Source organism: Cololabis saira, chromosome 1, assembly GCF_033807715.1.
Source record: "Cololabis saira isolate AMF1-May2022 chromosome 1, fColSai1.1, whole genome shotgun sequence".
NCBI classification, from domain to species: domain Eukaryota; kingdom Metazoa; phylum Chordata; class Actinopteri; order Beloniformes; family Belonidae; genus Cololabis; species Cololabis saira.
The window spans coordinates 48,509,008-48,531,839 of NC_084587.1; the positions used below are offsets into that span (position 1 = coordinate 48,509,008).

At 41.2% G+C, this 22,832-nt stretch overlaps 1 protein-coding gene across 4 annotated transcripts in view; it reads left to right on the top strand.

Annotated features, from left to right (window-relative positions):
* rptor (regulatory associated protein of MTOR, complex 1) overlaps positions 1-22,832 on the top strand; it is a 199,369-nt gene that overhangs the window by 63,456 nt on the left and 113,081 nt on the right. For all 4 annotated transcript variants that reach the window (XM_061725000.1, XM_061725009.1, XM_061725019.1 and 1 more), the window contains exon 7: positions 12,983-13,158. In XM_061725000.1, the coding sequence (XP_061580984.1) occupies positions 12,983-13,158 (176 nt within the window). The remainder of the gene's footprint in view (positions 1-12,982; positions 13,159-22,832) is intronic.

A 22,832-nucleotide genomic window follows, 5' to 3' on the forward strand; every position in this document is an offset into this window, starting at 1 on the left:
GTTGTGATACGGTCATTCTGTACCAATGATACATCTGGGATGGGGAGAGGTTTTAGGGTGGGGGGGCCTCCAAATAACATTTCGCTTAGGGCCCCAATCTGGTGAGGGGCAGCCCTGCAGCTGTCAAGGAGTGTAGCACCCTATAATGTAATAATTTCCTGAAAATGTAATAACGCCTGAAAAATGTAATAAAATTTGCACTTAACTCAATCGAAAATGTAATAAAACCCAATAATGTAGTAAAATATCGTGACAAATATTGTAAAAACATTTTTTACCAATAATGTAATATCTTATTACATTATTGGGAATTTATTACATGGTACTCAAAGTCTGCAATTTAACCAATAGTCATTCTGGTGTTTCAAATCCAGTGTATATAACATTCTTAGATACTTAAAACACAAAATGTTGAACTCTGGACTGAAAATGAACATAGCCTACATATTACATTATCTGTCAAGTATTACATTATCATTTTTGAAAGAAAAAAACCCACCTAAAAATGTAATAAATTCCCAATAATGTAATAAGGTATTAAATTATCGGTAAAAATGTTATTACAATATCAGTCAGGATATTTTATTACATTATTGGTGAAGTTATTAAATTATTGTATTTTATTACATTTTCGAATGAGTTAAGTGCAAATTTTATTACTTTTTCAGGCGTTATTACATTTTCAGGAAATTATTGCGTTATAGGGTGCTACAAGAATCTCTGACTGGTGTGGAGTCACGGTTTCATCCGTCCTCAGTCCTGCAATGCCAAATAAATAAAAATTTGGTTTTATCCCTTTACTTGACACACACAAGGACAAAAATGCGCACCGCTGTCAGCTTCAGCTTCATCCTCTTGTTGCACCATCTTTCTCTTCCGTTGTCGCGGCTGAGGCATGTTGTGTGCATTCCTAATGAGATGGTTCTGTCATTCATTTCAATTATTCATGGGGACGTTTCAGTCGGAGTGTTTGTTAGCGGGAAACGCCAGAGAGGCAGGTGGAGGATGTTCGCTGTGGAGCAGAAAGGGGTAGTGTAGCATGAGTAAGGAGGAGCTGCTTCACCCATTAAAGTAAAAACGGAGAAGCAGAGAAAGTGCTGAGTCGCTGCGATGTTCGGTAGAACCTGTCACAAGAGGCTCCATCTTCAGCCTCACCTGCTCTTATCTGTGCAGGTTCACACAGGTCGCTGTAGGAGGTTGACTACAGCGGCTAAAACGGGAACCTTCACTTTGCTAAGTGTATTTCCTCAAAAAGTGCTTGCTGGGCCTCATCTGGGGCCAGTTGAAAGATTCTACACAAAACAAACCTAGAAATCTGTGTGTCTAAAAGAGCAACAGCAAGGATCCAAACTGGAGCTGGAGTTATTCATCAGTTATATCATCTTTGTAGTGAAAATAATAGCAGCGGACAGTCAAACATTTTACGTTGATGCTAAATCTCAATCCTCTTTTAGACACCTGCTGCTTTCGGTGCTGCTCTTTTCCTTCAGAGGTGCAAACTCTTCATTCCTTTACAAAGTTTGTAAAGGTCTTGCCGGGGAGTTCCCCAGAAGGGCAGGATCCCTTCCCAGGATCTTTCTCCCATGACAGTTGCACCAAAGAGAAGCTTAACTGGTTTAATATCTCCTGGCACTTTAGTTAGTACAAATAATGTCAGTCCTGACACGTTTACTGTCTATTCCTGTTTGTTTGAACATGTTGAGGGTTTAGATTAAGGCAATAGTTTTCCAACATTGGAAGAATATATCCTGTCCTGAATATAAATGGAACAGCTAGAACAGCAGTTTTCTAGAGCGATGATAAGCTAAGGCTGAACGATTAATGGCATTTGTGATTATATCAGAATATCAAGTTGCAATTTTGAAATCGCAACGTGGGCAATTATAGGGCTGTCACATGACGAGAGTGTGAGCGAGCTCTCGACTGCGTAGACTCTTTTGGCTTTACTCTGTTGCACATTGGCCTCTGGCTAGACTGTTATATCCAGTCTATGGGCTGGATGGACCAGTCTGAAACTGGATCAGATTAAACTCCGTCCAGAAGAGCAGCAGCACACCCAGACTGTAGGATTATTTGGGCTTTTACAAAAGGAAGATGCAACGTCAGGTGTTCAGAGCAAGCCGTGCTAACATTGCTACTTCAGAGCCATGAACGACAGATGTTTGGCTAAAATCAGGAGTGCCAGTGCGACAGACAAGCCAAAGACTTGATCATCGACAGAAATCTTTGAAAGTGTCGCTCCTTACGAGTGCAGTTTAAATCACCACAGGAGTAAAATACCCGGCGCTGGAGTTGGTTTCTGAATCACAGCAAGACCAACCATATTTTAGAGGAACCAGAACTCAGACCAGAACCAGTCAGAAGCCACGATACTTAAACTGCTCAAACCACGATTAAATTAACTCTGGGAACCGTTGAATTTCTTTTATTATTCGATTTGTGAAAATCTCAAATATTAAATTTCTCTGTTTTTATTTATGCCAACATTAAATATTTTGTAAAATCTGATTTAAACAAAACAACAGTGTAAACTTTTTTCTGTGTTTGTGGTATCAAAGTAACTTTCTAAATAAAACATTAGTGATATTATTACTAGTCTGTATATTGTATTTACTGGCTAAATTAAAATATGCAAGACTTAAAACAAAGATGTCCGGTCTTTGGAAGAAAATGTTATACTAAATGTATATAATATTGTGTTAATATTAAAATCATCCATCCAGACTTTATTGAAGAAAAGAAATGGTCTGTGAGGCTCATCGTCATTTGCTCTGGACTTCTCCTCAGAATGGGGCCGAAGGCTTGTTACTCCAACTCTGAATTCATTCCCATTGTTCAGCTCAGATCCGTGCTTTGCTTTTCGACACTGAACGGCAGAAAAGCCAGTCTCACAGAATCAAGAAGTGGTGAAGGAAAGCTGAACTCTCACACCTGCTGCCTCTTTCTCTCTCTTTCACTCTGCAGCTCTCATTTAGTCCAATTACCATGGAAACATGATTTGTTCCTTTTGAAACCCAACGAGCAACAATGCCATCTTTGGACAAAAACTACTCCTCCAGAAGTTGGAGCCTCTGGGCTCGTCTGAAAGCTTTCCATCAGGAAATGATCTTCGGAAGTGGTTGGGTTAAATAAGCTGCATAACATCCATATGCATGTTCCCTTTTCCCCTGCGCTCCACCCTCTCATCCAGGAAGTGCTATAGGGTTGTCCAATGGGAGGTAAAGAAAGAGCCGGAGTGTTTTTAATCATGCAGGACCCCCACACTGCGACGGCCCTGTGCCACCTGCACAACATTCAGGCTTCAGATTTGCCTAAAACAACTGGCCTGGTCTCAGCGGGGCCGGTTTCATTTAGAGAGGCAGGGATGCAGATTAAATACATGAAAGAGATGAACTCGGGTAAGGCATGAAAGAGGAGGGGAGTGTTTTATCCCCCCCTGCAGTCTCATATCGGGCTCCTCGAGTGGTCCAGGCAAGTCCATAAGTGTGTGTTTATGTGTCTTACAGTTGTGTTTGTGCTGGGAGTGCAAAATTATTGGACCACCTGCTTTCTTGTTAAATATCTCATCACTTCCTGTGTGTCCTCAACAAACATACTCAATGCATTAGCTGCAGGGCTGTGTGTGTGTGTGTGTGTGTGTGTGTGTGTGTGTGTGTGTGTGTGTGTGTGTGTGTGTGTGTCTGTGTGTGTGTGTGAGAGAGAATCACTGCAGCACTTAGGGCTACGAGAGTATTCGTGTCTGTGTGTCTTGTGGGTAAGGTGTTTGTGCTGTTGCCGTTTCCAGGAAGACCACATTAAGCTTCTTTCTCCTTGTTTCATTTGAATGAATAATGAATGCACGGCTGTAAGGATGCATTTCTCATTTGGGGTTGCATTTTGGCTGCTCCACATGCACACGCGTGGCTCTGCTCCTCTGCTGATTGTGTGTTACGTCTCCAATCCTATTTGTGCTGTGGAATTAGTTTGATGAATTAATGTCACTTTAGAAGAGAATTCTCACTGATGGCATTGTACCGTTTTATCCCCAGTGAAAGAAGGAAAAGAAAGCCGTCACGATGATTTTCATGGTAATTTGGAAGATTACAATATGCTAATGTGATAATTACGGTGGATTGTTTTGTATTCATCAGGCTTTGCTGGCGGGGTTTGTTGTATTTACCGTCAGGATAAGCGTGGCCCGCTGTCGCACGCTTTCTTTAGGAGAAGGAGACAATGTTTTCAGGTTGACACGACGACGAGCTCGAGAGATGCACGTGCTACTTTGTTTGCAAGCGACTTGACATTTTGTTTATTAGTCAGAAGACGAATTACGCTATAAGAAGGTTGGCACAAATCCATCCACGCAACAGCAGTCATGCACCCACTCATGCCTGTGAGCATTTTAAATGGAAAAATAGATTTGAAGGCAGGAAGGATGGAGACAGATGCACATACGGTACCACTCCAGCACCTCTGTCAGTTTAGACTGTTCTCCTGTACTTTACACATCATCACTTATTCATGTGTGTGCACAGCTCCTTGTTCAGCTATGCTGTAAGAATGTAATGTAATAAGATCTGAGCTTCACCCTTATTTCCTCGACATATTTTAAAGCCTCCTAATGACTTATTGGACTATCAGAGAATAGTGAATACAGTCTACAGACACCATTACTGGAATTCTTTATGTATTTATTTTTAGTTTCATTAGCTTTACTTTTATGTGCAAATTCCTAATTTACGTTTCGGTGCTTGTTACAATGAATTTTTAAAGTTGTGTTGCATGTTTCTTGTTTTCTGTCCTTTTTCCATTTTTCTGGCAGCCCGTGGGTCAGTTGCTCCATTTATATTCTTATCACGGCCTCTAAATGATTTAGTTTGCCCTCAAAGCACAGAAAAAACGAGCACATCCATGCACTTCTTGCGCTAAGTCAGTGGTTCTCCAACTTTTTAAGCCGTGGCCCCTTTTGAAGAGGAAAGACTCTGTCAACGGGTTTATGGGAAATTTTGTCAACAAATTACTCCATTAGACTGCTTTTTCAATTAGAAATTACACTAAGCTGGAACAAAAACGGCCTATATTTATCCATCGGTCTGCTCTTTTTGTTTAGTTCTTTTCTTCCCAAATTAGATTAAACAAATATACGACAAGGACATCCGATGATCACAATGCTTTCAATGAACCGGTTTTTCCACTGCATATCTTCAAAATTTCAATAAAGTTGAACTTGTGCAAAAGAACTAAATAAATAATTTCAAGTATTTGGTAGGAGATATAAAATGTTCTCTTTTTTAGTGCACAAATCACTGTATCAGTGGTGGAAAATTACCTGTTTTCCAATGGACATCATTTTTAAATGCTTATAAAGGCTATAAAGCTCAGTGAAACGAAACACTGCAGTTATTTGGGAAAAAGTATGAAGTCTGAGTGTCATCATTAGTGTTGGAGGAGAACCTGCAGCATGACTGTTGAGTTGACGTTCAGCAGAGGTTTGGCGCTTCTCCGGTCAGGAACAATACAAACAAGTTCTACTTTACACTCACATGTTGAGAAGTTATGAAGTTTAAATGATTGGGCCTTGTATGCCAGTTGTTGCAAGCTGTTATGGAAAACCCCGAGGATGCTCGATCAGACACGATGCTGACATGTGCAGGTACTGTACCATCAATCACTGTCCCAGCTGCTTGTTGTGGAGGCAGCAGCAGGAAAATCTCAGCTCATGTTGTCCCAGGATCAGCTTCACCTTCCTAATGAGCCAAAACTTTGAGAAGTCTTGGCTCTGTCAAAATGTTTTATTGATGATTATGCCAGGCGTCTTTGGGGGAAAAAAGGAATGGTGGTCAATTCTCCATCTTCTTTGGTCTTCAGGTAGTTTCTCTTTTTAGAAAAAAACTTTTAAAGAGGAGAAATTAAGAAAACCGTGTGTGTGCTCTAAGGCTTGTATCCAACAGTCTGAAGTGATTAAAAGCTGACCGTGCCGCTTTAGGCCTGTTTCCATGGTAGCAGGGGTAGGTTTATCGGGTTTCAATACTTGACCTGTATCTCCATTATCGGGAATGGCCCTGCAACCAGAATTCCTATGAAACGTGTCGATGTGATGGGTTGGGTGTTCAAAGCGGCCAAAAAAAAGTGATGGGTGGGTTGGGGGTTTTAACTCGGTGTTGATTGGATCTGCTGTGCGGAGGAGATGATGTCTGTGTTTCATCTTTGTGTACAAGTTCTTTCCTCTCATCCATATCCACCCCAGCAGTGTATTAAAACAACAAAAGGCAACGCAGCAACTATCCCACTCACTCCAGTATTGCTCTTTTCCTTTAGTACGTTTTTATTATTTTGCTTCTTAACTTATTGGCTGTTGGCAAACAGAGTGGTGCATAATGCAGGTTAATGTGACAGATAAAAATCATCCTCCTCTCTCGTCTTAATCTTCATGCAGGTTCATGTTGTGCTGCATTTTCTGTACCAATGAAGATGGAAGTGCAAAGCTGTAACAAAATGGAAAACTACATGTTGTTTTGATTAATGTCCTTCAACGAAATGCAAATCGAGATTTTTCTCCATATTAATAATTATCATCATCAAAATCGAATTACTTTTCTGTCTCTGTGCTGAAACTTAAACACAGCCTGTCATTAGTAACTTTACCTTTTTAGCTTTCCCACACTTTTGTTACAGTAATGAAACATTCATTGGAGGTTTCGTTGTCATCAATTTATAGACTTTCTCAGCACACACAAGTATCACAAGTTATACATGCTTTTTTTTTGCAAATTGATTACACAAAAAAAGAATTATCCAGAAACCATAATCTGCATATTGACAATCCCACTTGTTGATATGTTGACACTCTGACCCCTGAGAGGGGAAACATGCACTCCTCTCCACAAAGATCCAAACGCCAGGCTGGACGATGCTTCACAGGTTTGGACCCGGTTGAGTTGATCCTGCAGGTGGTTCAACTCCCCAGAAACGGATCCTTTTATTTATATTTTTCCATCATCCACAATTATTGGTCCCAGGTGGTTATATGTAAGTTGTTGATATATTTCAGGGTAGACTCTGATAAATGAGTCTGTTTTTTTCTAGTGCATGAATTTGTGTTCAGTTTGCCGCAGTTTAAAAGTTTCTCACTTTTCTTCTACTTAGTTGCTTACATTCCCCAACATGTTTGAAGAACCAGGAGCATTGGTGGACCAGCGCCTCCATAATGTCCTTTTCCACCAAAGTGGTTCCAGTCCAACCATTGTTGAACATATTCCGGGTCACCCAGAAAAAAAAGAAAAATAAAAAATCCCATAGCTCTGTGCCATTTAGCCTGTTCAATGCAGGAGATATTAATAAAAAGCAGACTTCAGTATTTGTGTTAAATGATCAATCCCGTGAAGGTGAATGACCTCATTGTTCAGTCATTTTCTCACTTTTTAATGTAGAATCTCCCTTGTTGTAGTAACATTGGTGTGTTTCAACATTTGTACTCTTTCATGGTGTGACCCGCCTTTCTCTAGTCAGAGCCGTGCACTAGCAGAGGATAAAGATAGCAGAGGCTGCAGGCTGTTTACCTGGATGTTTGTCTGCCTCGTAGAATGGGACCTGCTCAGCCGGTTAACTTTATACACCCAAACGTTGTGGTTGTTGATCCTCCACGGGTTATTTCAATTTTGTAGACTTTACAGTATTGTGTCTTTTGGTATTATTAACTTACTTTCCCCAGGAAGAGAAAATACGAGTTTGTCATCATGATGCATTTACTGGTAAGAGAGGAGAAGGGAAAGGAAGAAAAAATAAAATGTTTCTTTCTATATACCAACTCTGGGGAAAAAGAGGAAGAATTGACCGTTTCCCCGCAGTTGATCATCTGCAGAAATTCAGAATACACTACAGAGTTTCTGCGGTATATTTGAAATACATATTATACAATCTAATTACATGATTAAGTGGCAGTTTTGTGGCAGTTAGTAAGTGTTGTTGTTGTTATTATTATTATTATTATTATTATTATTAATAATAATAATCGTCATTATTAACTTCATCTTGGAGGCATCACGACTACAGCATCTTGTTAACTCCAGCCCAGAACCAGGAAGAATAATCATTCATTTTTCACCCGCCTGTACACATTACAGTGAGATAAAGTAAGAACAGATTGTATGTCCCAAACGCTGGCAGCTGAATTGAAACTTGAAACTTATGCCAACTTCTTTGTTTCTCCGAAACAATGAACCTATGATTTTAAATTGTGAAGTCAGGTTATTCTTTTTTTTTTTTTTTAAGTGAGTTCAAGGCTCAGTTTGAATTATTATTATTATTATTTTTAAGACGCAGTATAAAAAAGGGAAAACTAAATTAAACAAGAGACTCACTCCCCAAACACCATCATTGACTGCATATCTTGGTTTTGAATTCTTCAGGTGATTCAGTGGTTTTAATTGCTTGCCCTCATGATTCAGACCCTCTTTTTAGAACATGCTGAAGAATAATAATGTAAAAATCTCATTTGCTAATTCCTTTCTAGAATTAGGCAGGGCTGGGAAATGAAAGAAACGCTCTGTAGCAGTCACTGATGATGAAGGGAAGTCTTGGATTGTTGCCTCCATTAAACTTGCAGCTCATTAAAATCTACTCAGCAAAAGATAGAAACCACATTGAACTCCCAGCAAACAAAATCAGCAATACAATAGCACAATAAGCACATAAATATTCAAGTGCTCCAACTATAATTAAAGTTTTACATATCGTGCATGCCTCCACTCGAGCTCAGATTTCCGAGCATCGACTGCCTCCCAAGACCACCTGCAGGAAACATGTACTCCCCACATCCAAAAACCTCACGGCTTCATGGGGTTCTGAAAGGCCACACTTCAGCTGTCAATCTTTGCCTGGCAGCTCATGGCTCTAAACATTGATTAATATATTCTGCTTTCAACTTATAATTTGTTTCGTGAAACTCTGTGAATATAAACAAAGAACAATAACTTTATTGCTCATCCCAAGCTGTTTCTAACAGAATTCAGCTTTCTTTCTTCTTTAGAGTCAAATCATTACTAATGTCCTCTCACGGCACTTCAACAATGCAGTTCAGGTCATTACAAAATAGTCAAATTGACACACAGACAATAAAATAACTAAGAAAACCAGCAGAATACACCAAAACCTTTCATGGATGCCATCCCCCGTCCTGTGAAAGCACCAGGTGACAGTAGGAAGAAAAAACTCCCCTTAAACAAGAAGAAACCTCCCGCAGAACCAAACTCAGGCAGGGCGGCCTTCTGCTTTGACCGGTTAGGGGGGTTGGGTGCACAGGAAAGAGATGGAACTGCACCAACAACAGATCAGGAACACAGTTGACGACAACAACATTGTCATTAACAGAGTTGGAGCAGAAGAGAACAGAGTGTTGTGCATGAAAGAGTTCAAATGAACACGTTCATTGAACACGTTCATTTCTTTGAGAACGTTGAACTGAACGCAACATGTTTGCAAATAAAGAACTTGAACGTGAACTTGTTCATTCTGCAGATCACGAACTGGAACTTCAGTTGTTCAGATTATGTGAGTTTCAGCTTCACTGTTTAGGTCCGGAGCATCTTTACATGACCAGTGAAGAGAGAGACGTTGCAGACGCAGCGTCAGCGAGCCGTCATATGATGATCCGCTTATCATTATCTGCAGGAATTTTACACATCGTCTCCCAAAGAGTCCGACGGTAAAAGTCTAACCTTTCTGTGCAAATGATGTCCACCTGCGCTGAGAAAACAAGTGCGAACGTCTCCGTCAACTTCACATTAGAAAGGTCATGTGGAGTTAAAGCATCCGTCCAGTGAGAGAAAATATCTGCACGTTCTTGACAATCAAAAAGAGTCTTCAGGAAAGACCAAGAAGACCCAACAGCCCCAAACGACCCACGTCACACTGCTGCACCTTCAGGGGGAGGATTTACCAGCAACAGGTAGACAAACTGATAATGGACCACATTGTTGGAGATTTACAGCCTCTGAGTAAAGTTGAGAAGCCACTAGGACAATACATGATTGTATACAGCAGGGTCTTCAACCCCTAGTCCTCTGGACCTCCTGTCCTGCATGTTTTAGATGTTGCCATGCATCATCATCTTCATCAGCTTGTCATCCAGGTCTGCCCAAGTCTGTTAATGACAGTCATTTTTATGAGGGTGCTGAAGCAGGAAAACATGTAAAACATGGAGGAGATGGTCCTGAGGAAGAGGGTTGAAGACCACTGCTATACATTGAACAGTTTTAGGATAGGGTGGCGTTTCATTTGTACTTCTCACCTAAAAAATATTGAAATTAACTGAATTTGAACTAGTTCAAAGTGAAAATGGTGAACTATGAACGTGAACTGTTCATTTTTAAACTGTGAACTGAACTAGTTCATGAGAAGTATGAACCTCGGGAGATCCCCCAGGAGGCCTCTAGCAGCATAACTAACTAAAAGCTTTATCAAAAAAGGTTTTCAGCTTGATCTTTCAGCAGAAACAAAAAGTCGTCATCATTGTTGAAACTAGTAAGTTCTTACGCGTTTCCCCAGCTTCATGTTTTAGTTCTCAGTGTTTTGAGCTGCGTCCCACAGCGCCTAAACATTTAAAAGCTGCCTGTAGAGTACCCCAGTTGTAGCTGATGACACATACAACACTTTTGAGTTAGATTTCCTGCTCGGGGAGAAATTGAGAACATGTTGAACAGTTTTTCTGATAGTGATGAGAAAATGCCTCAAACAGCTCACCACGGCAACAACTGAGCAGGTTTGTGTCACCCGTTGCCATTGCTGCACATTTGCTCATAAAACTTGGACTTTGGAAAAGCTTCCTCCGTTTTGACTTGAACTAGCATGATATACCAGCAATTTCAACCATTTTCCTGCTCACGCCGTCTCCTCCTCTCGTTGTTCCTTGTCCGTAAACGTCTTCTTCGATTTTTCTGCATATGATTAATATTGGGCTGGAGCTTATGTCTCACTGATTTTTCATTTCACGTCTTATTGGATCTTGGGCCCAATCTCATCTTGTCTGATTTCTTCATCATCTCATCTTGCTTATTTAACCAAATTCAATACCAACAGCTCCGTGTTTCAATGTGAATCTCAACTTCTAACTATTGCTTTCATTGCATTTAACACGTGCTCACTTTATTGAGTTGCACCGCAGCTATAAGCTTTTTCTTTTTACTATTTATCTTGTTGTAGTAAGGGATACACTGAAGCTCTATGCAGCTGGAAGGAAAGCTAGTCTGGGCTTTGGCTGGTTCCTGGCCTCAAATAATTCTGGTAACGATTATACATGACCTTATCACCTTTGCGTAATCACGTATTTAGAGCTGGTTTTCCACCGATTTTCCTTATATGTGGTTGTATTTCCCTCAGTTCTCAGCATTTCCCTGCTCCATGACACTGCCATCACCATGTTTTATAGTGCAGACAGTATGGGTGGATAATGAAGTATAATTGCATCACATTACTTTTAATAATATATTTAAAAAGAAAACTCCTGCACATCTTCTTCTCACCAGACTAGTGTTTTATTGGGCCAACGTTCCTTCCCCTATGACCGAAACGTTGGCCCAATAAAACACTAGTCTGGTGAGAAGAAGGTGTGCAGGAGTTTTCTTTTTAAATTGGCTGCAGCTTTCCTCCTCCAACGCACCTTTCTGCATATCCGGTGTGCTAAAAGTTTTCTACTTTGAATAATAAAATATTCCCATGAATTCAGATTGGATTTTTGATATAATTCTTGTTCTTTACACAATATGTCCACCTGTATCTTCCCAACAATGACAAACAAATGGAGGTATTCTCAGTTTAGGAATTAGCAGTTTCCTTAAACTTTAGGTGATTTGCTCTGAAATCTGCAAATTATACAATTTTTGCATGCAATAAAACGCTAATTTTAAATTTCAAATTGGAGCACAACTGGACCACAGTGGTGGCTGTGTCTGATGGGGCCACTGGACCAGTCACCGGAGACTGGGCCTTTTGGAGAGGGTAGAGGCCTCAATAACTTTTGAGAAGAGATCTTTAAAGCAGCACAAAATACTTTCTTTCATGTGAAAATTCCAGTTTCTATTTAAATTTAAAGGAATGTTAGCTTACATTTAGGAAGGGCTGGGTAGTTAACCCAGTCTTCTGTCTGCAAGTGACAAAACCCAGCAAAGTAACTTTTGGCTCCTTTTGGCTCATGGCACTGCAAGTTAAACTTGTGGATGTAGACGACACATTGTTGCCAATTTTACTGGGACTGTAGGCAAATAGGATGCAGTTGACTATAAATCGGTCACTGATGTGCATTTTATTAACTTATAGGCTATTTAACATGGAAAAAAAACAAACTTTAATTACAAACTACTTAAATGTAAGCCTTTTTCTTTGCTAACTTTGTTGCCTGTGATGGGAGCCTGGAGATCTGGAACCCTGAGAGGTAAAAAACAAGAAAAAGAAATGTGCTGGTGGGCTGGTAGGTTTCCCAAAAGGCGGTACCAAGCAAATACTGACCAACAACAAAAAGTTAAAGGATATATACATCTCAGATAGAGACCATCCCACACCTTTTATGTTTTCCGGTGGGTACCACCGGCCCTGTGAGGGACAAAAATAAAAAATTCATGAGAGATGGTAGTTTGCATTATAGTTGGGAGGGATGTGAATATTTTCTGAAGCATAAACCCATCAAGGTGGAAACATTTCTACACATTTCATGTGATGTGTACATCGTCTGTGCTTGGTCTCTGACAGATGAGAACAAACATTTGTCTCTTTTAGATCAGTTATCAGTCAGCCGACCTTCCTTCTCTGCCTCCCGTCATCTGCTTCCTCAGAGAGAAAAGCTGGTTGTGAAGTAATTTGACAAAAAGGCATTTTGGGACTGAACCCATACTCCTGAGATCGCTTCCCGCGATGGTTTCAGCTTTGGAACGTCTTCCGAGCGTTAATGTGTGAGCCTGGCTGAGATGGTTGAAAGCATTTTAAAGAAAACCGTTGATGTCTCTCCATTCAGGTGGCAGCCATCAATCCCAGCCACCCGCTGGCACAGATGCCCCTGCCGCCCTCCATGAAGAACTGCATCCAGCTGGCCGCCTGCGAGGCCAGCGAGCTGCTGCCCATGAACCCGGACCTGCCCGCCGACCTCTTCACCTCCTGCCTCACCACTCCCATCAAGATTGCGCTTCGATGGTAATGTACAACACTTTCTTCCTCTTATCGTAGCAGAACGACATGCTTGGAGTGAAAAATCTGAGGATTTTTCGGAAGATTTTCTGACTATAATACAATACAGTCTGTGCTGCCAGCCATGTGACATCACGTTAAATTGAGTGGTTGGAGAGAGACTGCCAAATAGGCCGTTGCAGTCTGTCCTGCCATGGACCACCTCTTGCAGCATCATCTCAGTAAGGTCAACTACTTTGTGAGTAGTGGCGATGGTACACATGAGCAGATGACTACTAGTTGGGTGAACTCCCATGCTTCCTCCAGGACCCTGCTGAAGGTGTAAAGCTGGTCCACCGTTCCATGTCCCCCTCCTGGAAGTGAGGTTTGAATATCCATCGGCCCCTCCTCTCCAGTATCCCTGAGTAGACCTTACCAGGTAGGGTGAGGAATGCAATCCCTCTGTAGTTGGAACACAGTTATTTATCTTCTTGAAAAGAAAACCATCGCTCCAGTCTGCCAGTCCGGATGTACCGGTACTGTCCCTGATGTCCACACAATTTTATGGTGGTGTCAGCCAGGAAATCCCCACAACATCCAGAGCTAGGGCTGTTCGATTTTGCCCAAAAATAAAAAAAAAATTTTCTCTCAAAATCCGATTTTCGATTACGATTATTTTGTGAATTGACAAAAGGCAAAGAAATTATTTCAAATATGCTGTTTTTTTATTGAACATTTGCCCCATTGGGCTTTAAGTGCAAACTTTGCTCTTATTAAACCACAAATGAATGAATAAAGTGCAAAGCTCTGTAAAATAAGTTGAAAAAAAGTTTTAAAAAATATAATAAAATATAAAGTTTTATCTCTGGAAAAAAAAAAAATCAGCAAATCAGCACTTGCAAACATACAGTAAGTTATATTTCCAATTAAATAAAACAAGACATTTTCTAATTAAACTAAACTGGGTCTTTGCATGCTAAATAATAATGCAACCCATGAAGGAGGTAGAGGTGTGTAATGTTTCCATCAATCATTAATATGGTATCAATTAGGGCTGGGCGATTTTGGACAAAAATAAAATCCCGATTTTTTTTTTCTCTGAAAACCCGATTTTCGATTTCGATTTTTTTGGTAAAACTACAAAAGATAATGGTAAATAAATGGTTTCAAATATTTTATCTTTTATTTTTAAAGAAAAATAGCAAACAAATTTCCATATTGGGAATGAAGCGCAATTGAAAGATATTGTAAATCCTCCTTGAGTTTAGTAAAGTGACAACATTTACAATTTTCTTGACCAATCAAAGATGACTAGACGAGCTCTGTCTGTCTGCCAGCTGCAAAAAAGGAAAATCGATTTTCCGATTTTCCTTTTTTTGACATCGATTGTGATTAATAAATCCGATTTAGATTTAAAATCGATTAATCGCACAGCCCTATCCAGAGCCTTAAAGGAGTTTGAGCCCCCCCGTATCTTTCTAACTAAGGAGCTTCGTAACCACCTTGGGGACCCCAGACCCAGAAGAGCCCACCTCCGAGTCCCCGACCTCTGCTTCCTCGGAGGAAGGCGCGTCGTTGGGATTGAGGAGAGTTCTTGGAAGTTTTCCTCCCAATGTCCCAAGTTGAGGTCAGCAGCACCCCTTCCCCACCGCTCCCCCTCTTGAGCAGCTAGATGGTGGACCAGAAACCGTTCTCCGTGGCCTCTCCCAACTCCTCCCACATCCAAGTCTTCCTCCCAGTGACCGCTAAAGCCCCTATGCGCTCGGCCTGCCAGAACCCTTGAAAATGTCCTGGGTCCACTCTTAAAAAAACATGCAGGATGTGCTCAAGTTTCCCGCTGAATCACTGAGAAGGTTCTTGGCACCTAAAAAGGAGAAGGTTTTTTACACCTTCTTTTCTAAGGTGCACAATCACATAGCTGCTCGTAATCTATTCAGACTTGTTCCATATTCATATCTGGATTATTTGCATGTCTTTTGAAGCTTTTTCAAGTTTTAATTTTGGATTTTAATATTGGTTATGACTTTCCTTCTATTTTGCCAGGCTCTCTATCACCAAAATAATTGCAGGGAACAACAAACATCATTACTTTAACCACACAGTCATTTATTTATCTGTAAAGCCTGTTTGAGTCGCTGCTTAGAAAGTCTGCATATGCAGCCATGTACCCTGTGTAGAGAGCAAACACTCCTCTGAGCTACTGCTCAGTATTCAGCTGCTGAAAAATATTTAGCTGTGATGAAAATTGTACATGGAGATGATCTGCAGTGATGCAGGGGTGAGGATCCCTGTAGAGAGGGCTCCAGTAAAATAGGAGTAAGATATTCAGGCGAAATAAGGCTGGGCTCATACAGTGGCCCAACATGAATGTGCTCGAATGCATCATTCAAAACGCTCCACTGACGGAGCTTCAAACGAAACCACGGGAGCACGCAGGTTTCATCAGACGCTCGGCTGTGAGGGGGGGTGGGGGGCTTGCACACGCAGTCTGAGGGGATTGCATCAACTGCTCTTGGTACACACACACACACACACACACAAGCATGAACCCAAACACACACATGCACAAAAGTGAAGGTTCATTTCATATACTGTCGTCAAAAAAACGAACCTCCTGACCCTTTTCCTTTTCCCTTGATGTTAGTTAGCGGTTGTCTAAATCCTGTGTGGAAGAAGATTCTCAAACCATTGATGTTGGATTCAGTTTACACTTTAATCTGAGAATGTAACGTACTTAAGGGACATGGTATGTTGTACACCTCCTTTAATGTACAGTAATTGTGTTAGTTCACCCTGTGTTTACATTTTATAAAAATAATTTGATCATATAGTCAGTGTTTAAAGGGAAAGATGACAGATGTATTCTGTTCTGTGGTCCTAATCAGCTGGGACGGGCCTTGGGCAGTGTGCTTTAGGAGGGTGGCTGCGGGGCCTTAAAGGAGCTTGAGGCCGGATTGTGGCAAGATTTATGAAAAAAAATCCGTATACATTTTAAGTTTTCTAGTAATAATGTCAGATGAAGCGTTCCAAACCAAAAAGAATGATTCCTCTAGTGTATCTCTCTGTTGCCTTGAACAGGCTGTGTGCTGCAAAATGTGCTGCAATTCGGTCCCGAATTTCCCGCGCTGGGCTGCGGATGTGACGTCACATGACGCTGCATGCACGTTCTCCCCGTTCTCCCGTGCCGGCTTCACTGTTGGCTGCAGTACCCCCAACGGCCGTCGTGGTGAAGGGTGGCGCTAGAGAGTCTCATTTCTTAAAAGGAGCCTCAAGCTCCTTTTTAAAGAGTCTTAAAAATTAAATTTTCCTAAAATAAGGCCTTTTAAATGTTTTAAATCTCTATCCAAGGTTCTTTATTTTTGAATCTTAATTTTTGAGGGAATTTACCCAGCTATCATCAAAAAGATTTCTTACACTTTGAAAACAAAAAAGATATTTAATCCTTCTGAGGAGAATCTCCTGCAGAGGTTCTAAATGACAACGCCTCAGTCAGTGTTGCCAGACTGAGCGGGTTTCCGGCCAATTGGGCTTCATAAGACTTTGGGCTAAAAAAATATATAAGGCAGGTTGATAAAATTTAGGCTGCTTTTCTTGGTTTTTACAAAATATTTAGAATAAGAATTATTAACAAAAAAAGTTGCCATTATGGCAGAAAAAAGTAGAAACATACACAATAAACTCACTGATATTTCATTTGCTTTAATCTACTCACTTTAATTTTAGTCTTTGTTTGGGGCGCTAGCTGTGTTGTGAAGCTTCATTTGCTTATGACTTGAAATTTATTCCGCATTTGATTATTTACGCTTTTAACAGAGAGTATGATTGGGCTGGTTTTTCATAACTTCGGCGGGTTTTACATCGTGTTTGGGCTGGAACCTGTCAGCCAGATCTGGCAACGTTGACCTCAGCGCTGGATTTCTTAGTCGTGAGTTTCTAGACAAGGCAAGCAAATATGGGTAAATTCCAGTTTCTCATGGAGGCTGAAAGCTGTGTCCAAAGATGACTGCGTGGCTACCGTGTGGTTTGCTGTAAACGTTTTAAGTCTGGCACAATGAGGATCAAAGCGCTGCAGTCTCATATGCAGAGCGGAAAACACGTGGCTTTTGCTACAGCCCGCCAATGCCAGCCTCAAATCAACGTCTAACGGAGAAGAGGAGTATTATATTGTGAGTGACATAGTATTGTGCGAGTGAGAGTTTTGTGTCAAGTGCTTTAAGGAACATAAGTGAGCCTAGGTTAAAGGTGTTTGTGTATTCACATTGTTACACTGTTAGATTGGGTTCAAAGTAGAGGGCTGCATTGGGATCGGGTCCTGCCGGGTCGCAGCAAATCTGGTGGGATCGGGCGGTTAAAAAAACACTGCAGGATCAGGATGTAGCCTAACAACAAGATGGAGATCAATGACCGGGAAAAGAACCTCAAACAAGGTCTTTACAAAACAAACACAAAGCAAAGCAAGTCAGATATTTGGAGATTTGCGTTTAGTGTCTGTGGAGCATCTTGGAAGAGAGACGAGGGATTGGAACCAGCAGTCGGTCAGCAACACTCTCTTCCTCCACAGCAATATAATGGCCAAGCGATTCATTTGTTAAATTAATTTGTTTCATTTGTCAACTTTGTTTATTTTATGTTATTTATAAGTGTTATTTGAGCCACTCACAGCTACTCTCGTTGCTATAACCTCAATCACATAATTGATGCGTGCACGAAAGGCGAAAAAGCTTGTATGATGATGACAATGATGGATCTGCATCTAACTTTCTGTCAGGTCTCCTATGAACTGTCAATTATCCATCAAGCTCCACAATTATCATGTTAACATTAAATCAGATAGATTTGTCTCGGACATTTCTCTTGCGAGATGGGAGAAGACACTAAATCAATGCTTCCCTATTATTGTGCGGGCATGAATTCTCAAAGTTTTGCGGGTGCGGGCGGGAGTGGAACACACACGTTGCGGGCGGTAATGGTCAGAAATTCAGCGGGAGCGGGATGAAGCAAACAGTCCCGCGCAGGGCTCTAGTTCAAAGTATGTGACTGTCTTTTTCGTCTTAAATTTTTTTTTTTAAAGTCTTTATTTTATCTTGGTCAAACCTGTACACACCCTGTGTGAACCCAGCTGCCTTTCCAACCACGTCTTTACGGCAGCTGGATTGTAGTGACAGAGTCTGGAGTCCAGTCCACTCACCTTTCCTGCCAGGCGTGCCTCCACCTGCTACTGATGGGAAACCTTTGGATAATTCTACGCTGATCTGGTCTGGAAACCAACAGCTCTCTGGATGGCATACTTTCAAACAATGACAATGTATCATGTCCGAGTTTTTGATTTAGTCGTCACTTCAGACGCCTGAATATATTCTCTTGGGCACATTTGATCCCTCGTGTCGCATCCCATTGATCCCTCAATCTCACACATGTAGTTGATCCAGCAACCAGCAATCAGTGATGGTCTCCAGAAGCCGCGATCGGAGCACAGAGAGATGAATCCCAGGCAACAGCCGACTTTCTGTTGATGTGGCTGTCGGTGTGGCTTCCATCATAAAAGAGACATGTGCTTATCAGATTTATCGCATTTGTTAACTTTGATGTTTTTGTGAAAATCTGTTTGTATAAATACCTTCCTTCCAATCTTTGCTTAATCACTGCTTTATTAGAGAGATGGCAGTTGAATGACCCCAGCCGTCTCGGCACAACCACCGCTCGCTGGGTTGAAAAGAGATTATGGTATCTCATGAAAAGTGTAAAATGCAGGTCATCCCCTCATCTTTAATGCAGCTCACTACCTGCCCAGATTCACTCTCTCTGCAGTCTTCAAAGTCCCTTTGGTGCCTTAAATCACTACTTACTTACCCACACCCTTTTAGCATTTTAATGACTGATTTCACTTTGCAGACACTAAAGTCATGGGCATGATTTAACCAAATTTCCTCTGAAATCTCAAACTTCGTTTAAATAGTGTAAAGGGGAGAGACAGATTGCCTTCGGGGGGTGTCCTACAGCTAACCAAATGTTTCTCTTCTGCCATAAATGTTGAAGAGTGTGTTCATCTTCCTCTGTTCTAAATCCACATGCCGCCATGACCTTCAGCATAATGAGGTCTCACTTCTGTGCCATTAATATTGATATGAGTTGCCAGTTTTCTCCTTTCGGAGAGCAGTTTGCTAAAAGGCTTCTGGATAATATTGATATAATTATTCATTAATACTCCAAGCTTAAAAAAAATAGATTTTTTTCTGGCTTGCTTAGTTGGGTCTGAGGCCTCCTGTTTAAAAACTTAGTTGAGGTCAGACTTCAGCGTTTTTTATAAATGAGTCGGACTTGTTGGTATTGAATTAGGGTAAATGTATTAAACATGCAATATATTTAAAATGTCTTTACAGACGTCAGTCAAATATGATAACCACAATTTAAGCTGACATGAACAGCAATCCCTCAAACAACTTAAAAAAATCTTCTAATTTATTTATTTAGGTATCATAGTTTTTTTCATCTTTTTTTTTTTTTAAACCACAAATACCACATATACTAATAGTGTTGGCATGAGTGTGTTTTTTAATAAAAGGTGATGCTACTAGTTAAATTGTGAGTTTGTAACAATCAGTTTTCCCTCTTAAAACCGTGATAGTTTACCACCCATCAGGGCCTTAGCTAGCACTTTTATTCATGTAGACTGAGCAACAGCTTGCTTGAACCACGTTTTTGCCTAGATAGCGATTGTCTACCATTGCTCTTTATTTTACAACCAACTAAACCTTAATCGGAGCTGGAGCTGGAGACGAGGCTCCCTTTTTGGATGGGGCACTTTGTGTCTCTGAGAACAATGTTCCAGACATTTCCCCGTCTGCTTTGGCAGAGAATAACAGATTTAGATAAATCTGGAGACCAGATTAAATATGCATGTGGCCTGCATCCATCAACCTGCTCTGCAGTTTACTCTGATCTGGAACTTTACCAGCTTCCAAAGATGATGCAGCAACCTTCATTTATTTCCATTTGTTCTTTTTTCTGAGAGTTTGAAGCCCTCTCCCCTTTTTTGCCCTTATTATTTTCTAAATAAAGACATGTCAAGGTGTTTTCTTCATCTCAATCAGCCCAAGAGAGGGAAGCGGGAGAATGGAAAAAAAAACAAGACAAGAAAGGTGTGGAGTTCAGGGGATGAGAGTGGGAGGATGGAGGGAGGCTCTGATGCGCTGCCTTACCTCCACGTTCAAACTTTAATGAGATGCATTGAGGGATGGATGATGGGGTTTACACAGAGTGAGCGCGTGGGTTGGGGAGAGCTGGGCAGGCCGAGTGCCTGTCTACCTTTCACTGTTCGGCTGAGCAGAAAATCATTACTGATGGAGCACCATCTTCAAGGGATTTCCCCACTGCTGCGCTAGATGAGGAGAGATGGACGATGTGCACATCGGAAAATAAAGATGGGGGAGCCGGATGACACAGGGGAAGAGGAGGAAGGAAATGGGACTAAAATACAGGGTGGATGTCCAGTTTTGCCAATCATTCTTAGGGAGGGAGTGAGAGGTCCGTTTGCTAGCTGGACCAGTTGTTCTGTCCGCTGGTCCACCGCTGGAGTGCCGTGTGAAGAGTCACCACTCCTTTCGTACAGATCACTGTAAAATGTTAATATCCAACTGAATCTAATAGAAAAACATGAAAAAGCACGATATGGCTCCAAATTTTCTTTATTGACGTATACTAGCTGTCTGTCTGCGACCCTCTCGTTAGAAAAATTATAACTTTTTTTTAATTTACTTGACGCCATTATTTCATTTTCATTAAAACTTAATTCATAGTTGCAGTATATGTATGGGTTAATGAATGATGGGATTTTCTATGGTAAATTAGGTTTTTGTATCTTAAAGGGGACCTATTATGGCATCTAATACTTATTTTAAACAGGCCTTCAATGTCTGCAAAACAGGCTTTTGATTGTTTTTGCTAAATAGATTGGAAATTCAGCCTCTGAGCCATGTCTTTATCTTCCCAGTTTCTAACCTCATTATCTATGTGGGATTCTGAGTGGGCGGGGCTATGATAATGAGGCTCTGTGCTGATTGGCTGCCTGAATGACGCGATACACCGCTACGGAAAAATGGCGGAAGCTCCGGCCGGCGGAGTTAGTTGTGGGCGTGGTTTCACGCGTCGCTTCTGTCGTTACGTAACGACGGGAGCAGAATCTGAACGGCTCGTAGAAGCCACGTGACACTGATGGCTCATCCGGGCGGCTGTACAGACACTGCAGAGTTTGGTTGCTTTCCTCCTTCTCTGATTTGCCAGGCTGAGGGGAGACCACTCTATATATGTTAAAGAAGGAAAAAACCTGCTTTTCATAATAGTTCCCCTTTAAATAAACAAGTTGTCATGTCTCTTATACAGTTTGCACAGAAAGGAAGTTGTGCACATGCACGAGAGCTGTTGATGCACCTGCAGCAGTCCAGAAGCGCCTGGAAGGTGCTGCATATATGTTACTGAGTCTGACTCAACAGACTGCTGTCACAAAGTGTCACAGAAAAGCATCATGGGGACATTCAGCTGCCACCAGATTAAAGGAAAGCTGAGCATGTCTGTGCATGTCTTAAAGAGGATTTATTCTTCAGTTTAACTGTTATCAGCTTGAGGCAACCTCTTATTAGTTTTGTGATATAATTACACATGAGACACTAATGTGATCTTAATCTGTAAACCAGGTTTTTTCCGTATACTAACTCATATTTGTGTACACTTCACCAGCATTTGGCTTAAGAAACTCACTAGTTTCGTGTTCTGACTTCCAGAAGTGTGAAACATGAATGGACTGCTGTGAAAACATGTGTGAGACAGGAAGACTGAGCAGGTTTCTGTGACCCGAACCTCTCTCATCTCTCAGCTGTATCTCCCACTCTGGTTTGTTTCCAAACCCAGGAGGAGGCAGTTCAGGAAGGGTGGGCATGCACAGCTTGTTAGGAGCTTAACCCGCAGCAGTGAGCTCTACCTTCATTTTGGTTGTCAAAGCGCCTCCACACAACCTCTCAAATGCTCTGTGGCCATGATTATCTGCCCCATTGTGCAGCAACAAACAAAAACAGCAGTTAAATTCTCCATACAGGCACTTTTCCTACATCATTAGCGCTGGTTTTGGTATTTTTGTTCCTGCTCTGAAACAAGATGGATCGTAACCAGTGATAACTATTGACACACAACTGGATAATATATATAGTGGCCACTTACAAACGCACTGATTATTTATGATTGAGCTCCATGTTTACTGTCTGTTGGAAGTAATTCATCTTGTCAAGTAAGAGTTTGCTCCCTTGTGAGTCCTGTCTTCAGCATAGCTCAGATACCACCGGCTCTACAGTTGCTAACCTTGTCTCTGGGATGCCGATTCCTGCACACATGTGAATAATTCAATTCGGTTCAGTTCCATTCTACACATATTATGTCTATTACAATACAAGTAGTTTCTATGTGCCTTCAGGAGACCCAGAACATGACCCCCGAGCAGTTATTGTATAAACACTGGCAGGTAAAAACTCCCCTTGTGGTTGAAAAACCAAACAGTGGCAAAAAAACTCCCCTTTAGGAGGGAAGAAACCTGGATCATAAGGGGGGACCCTCCTTCTGGAGGCCAGCTGGGCAGATCAAGAAAAGGGAGATAGGAAAGAGAGAATGAAGAACAGAGAGAGGAGAGGCACAGATGTATTGTCAGTGGTACAAAA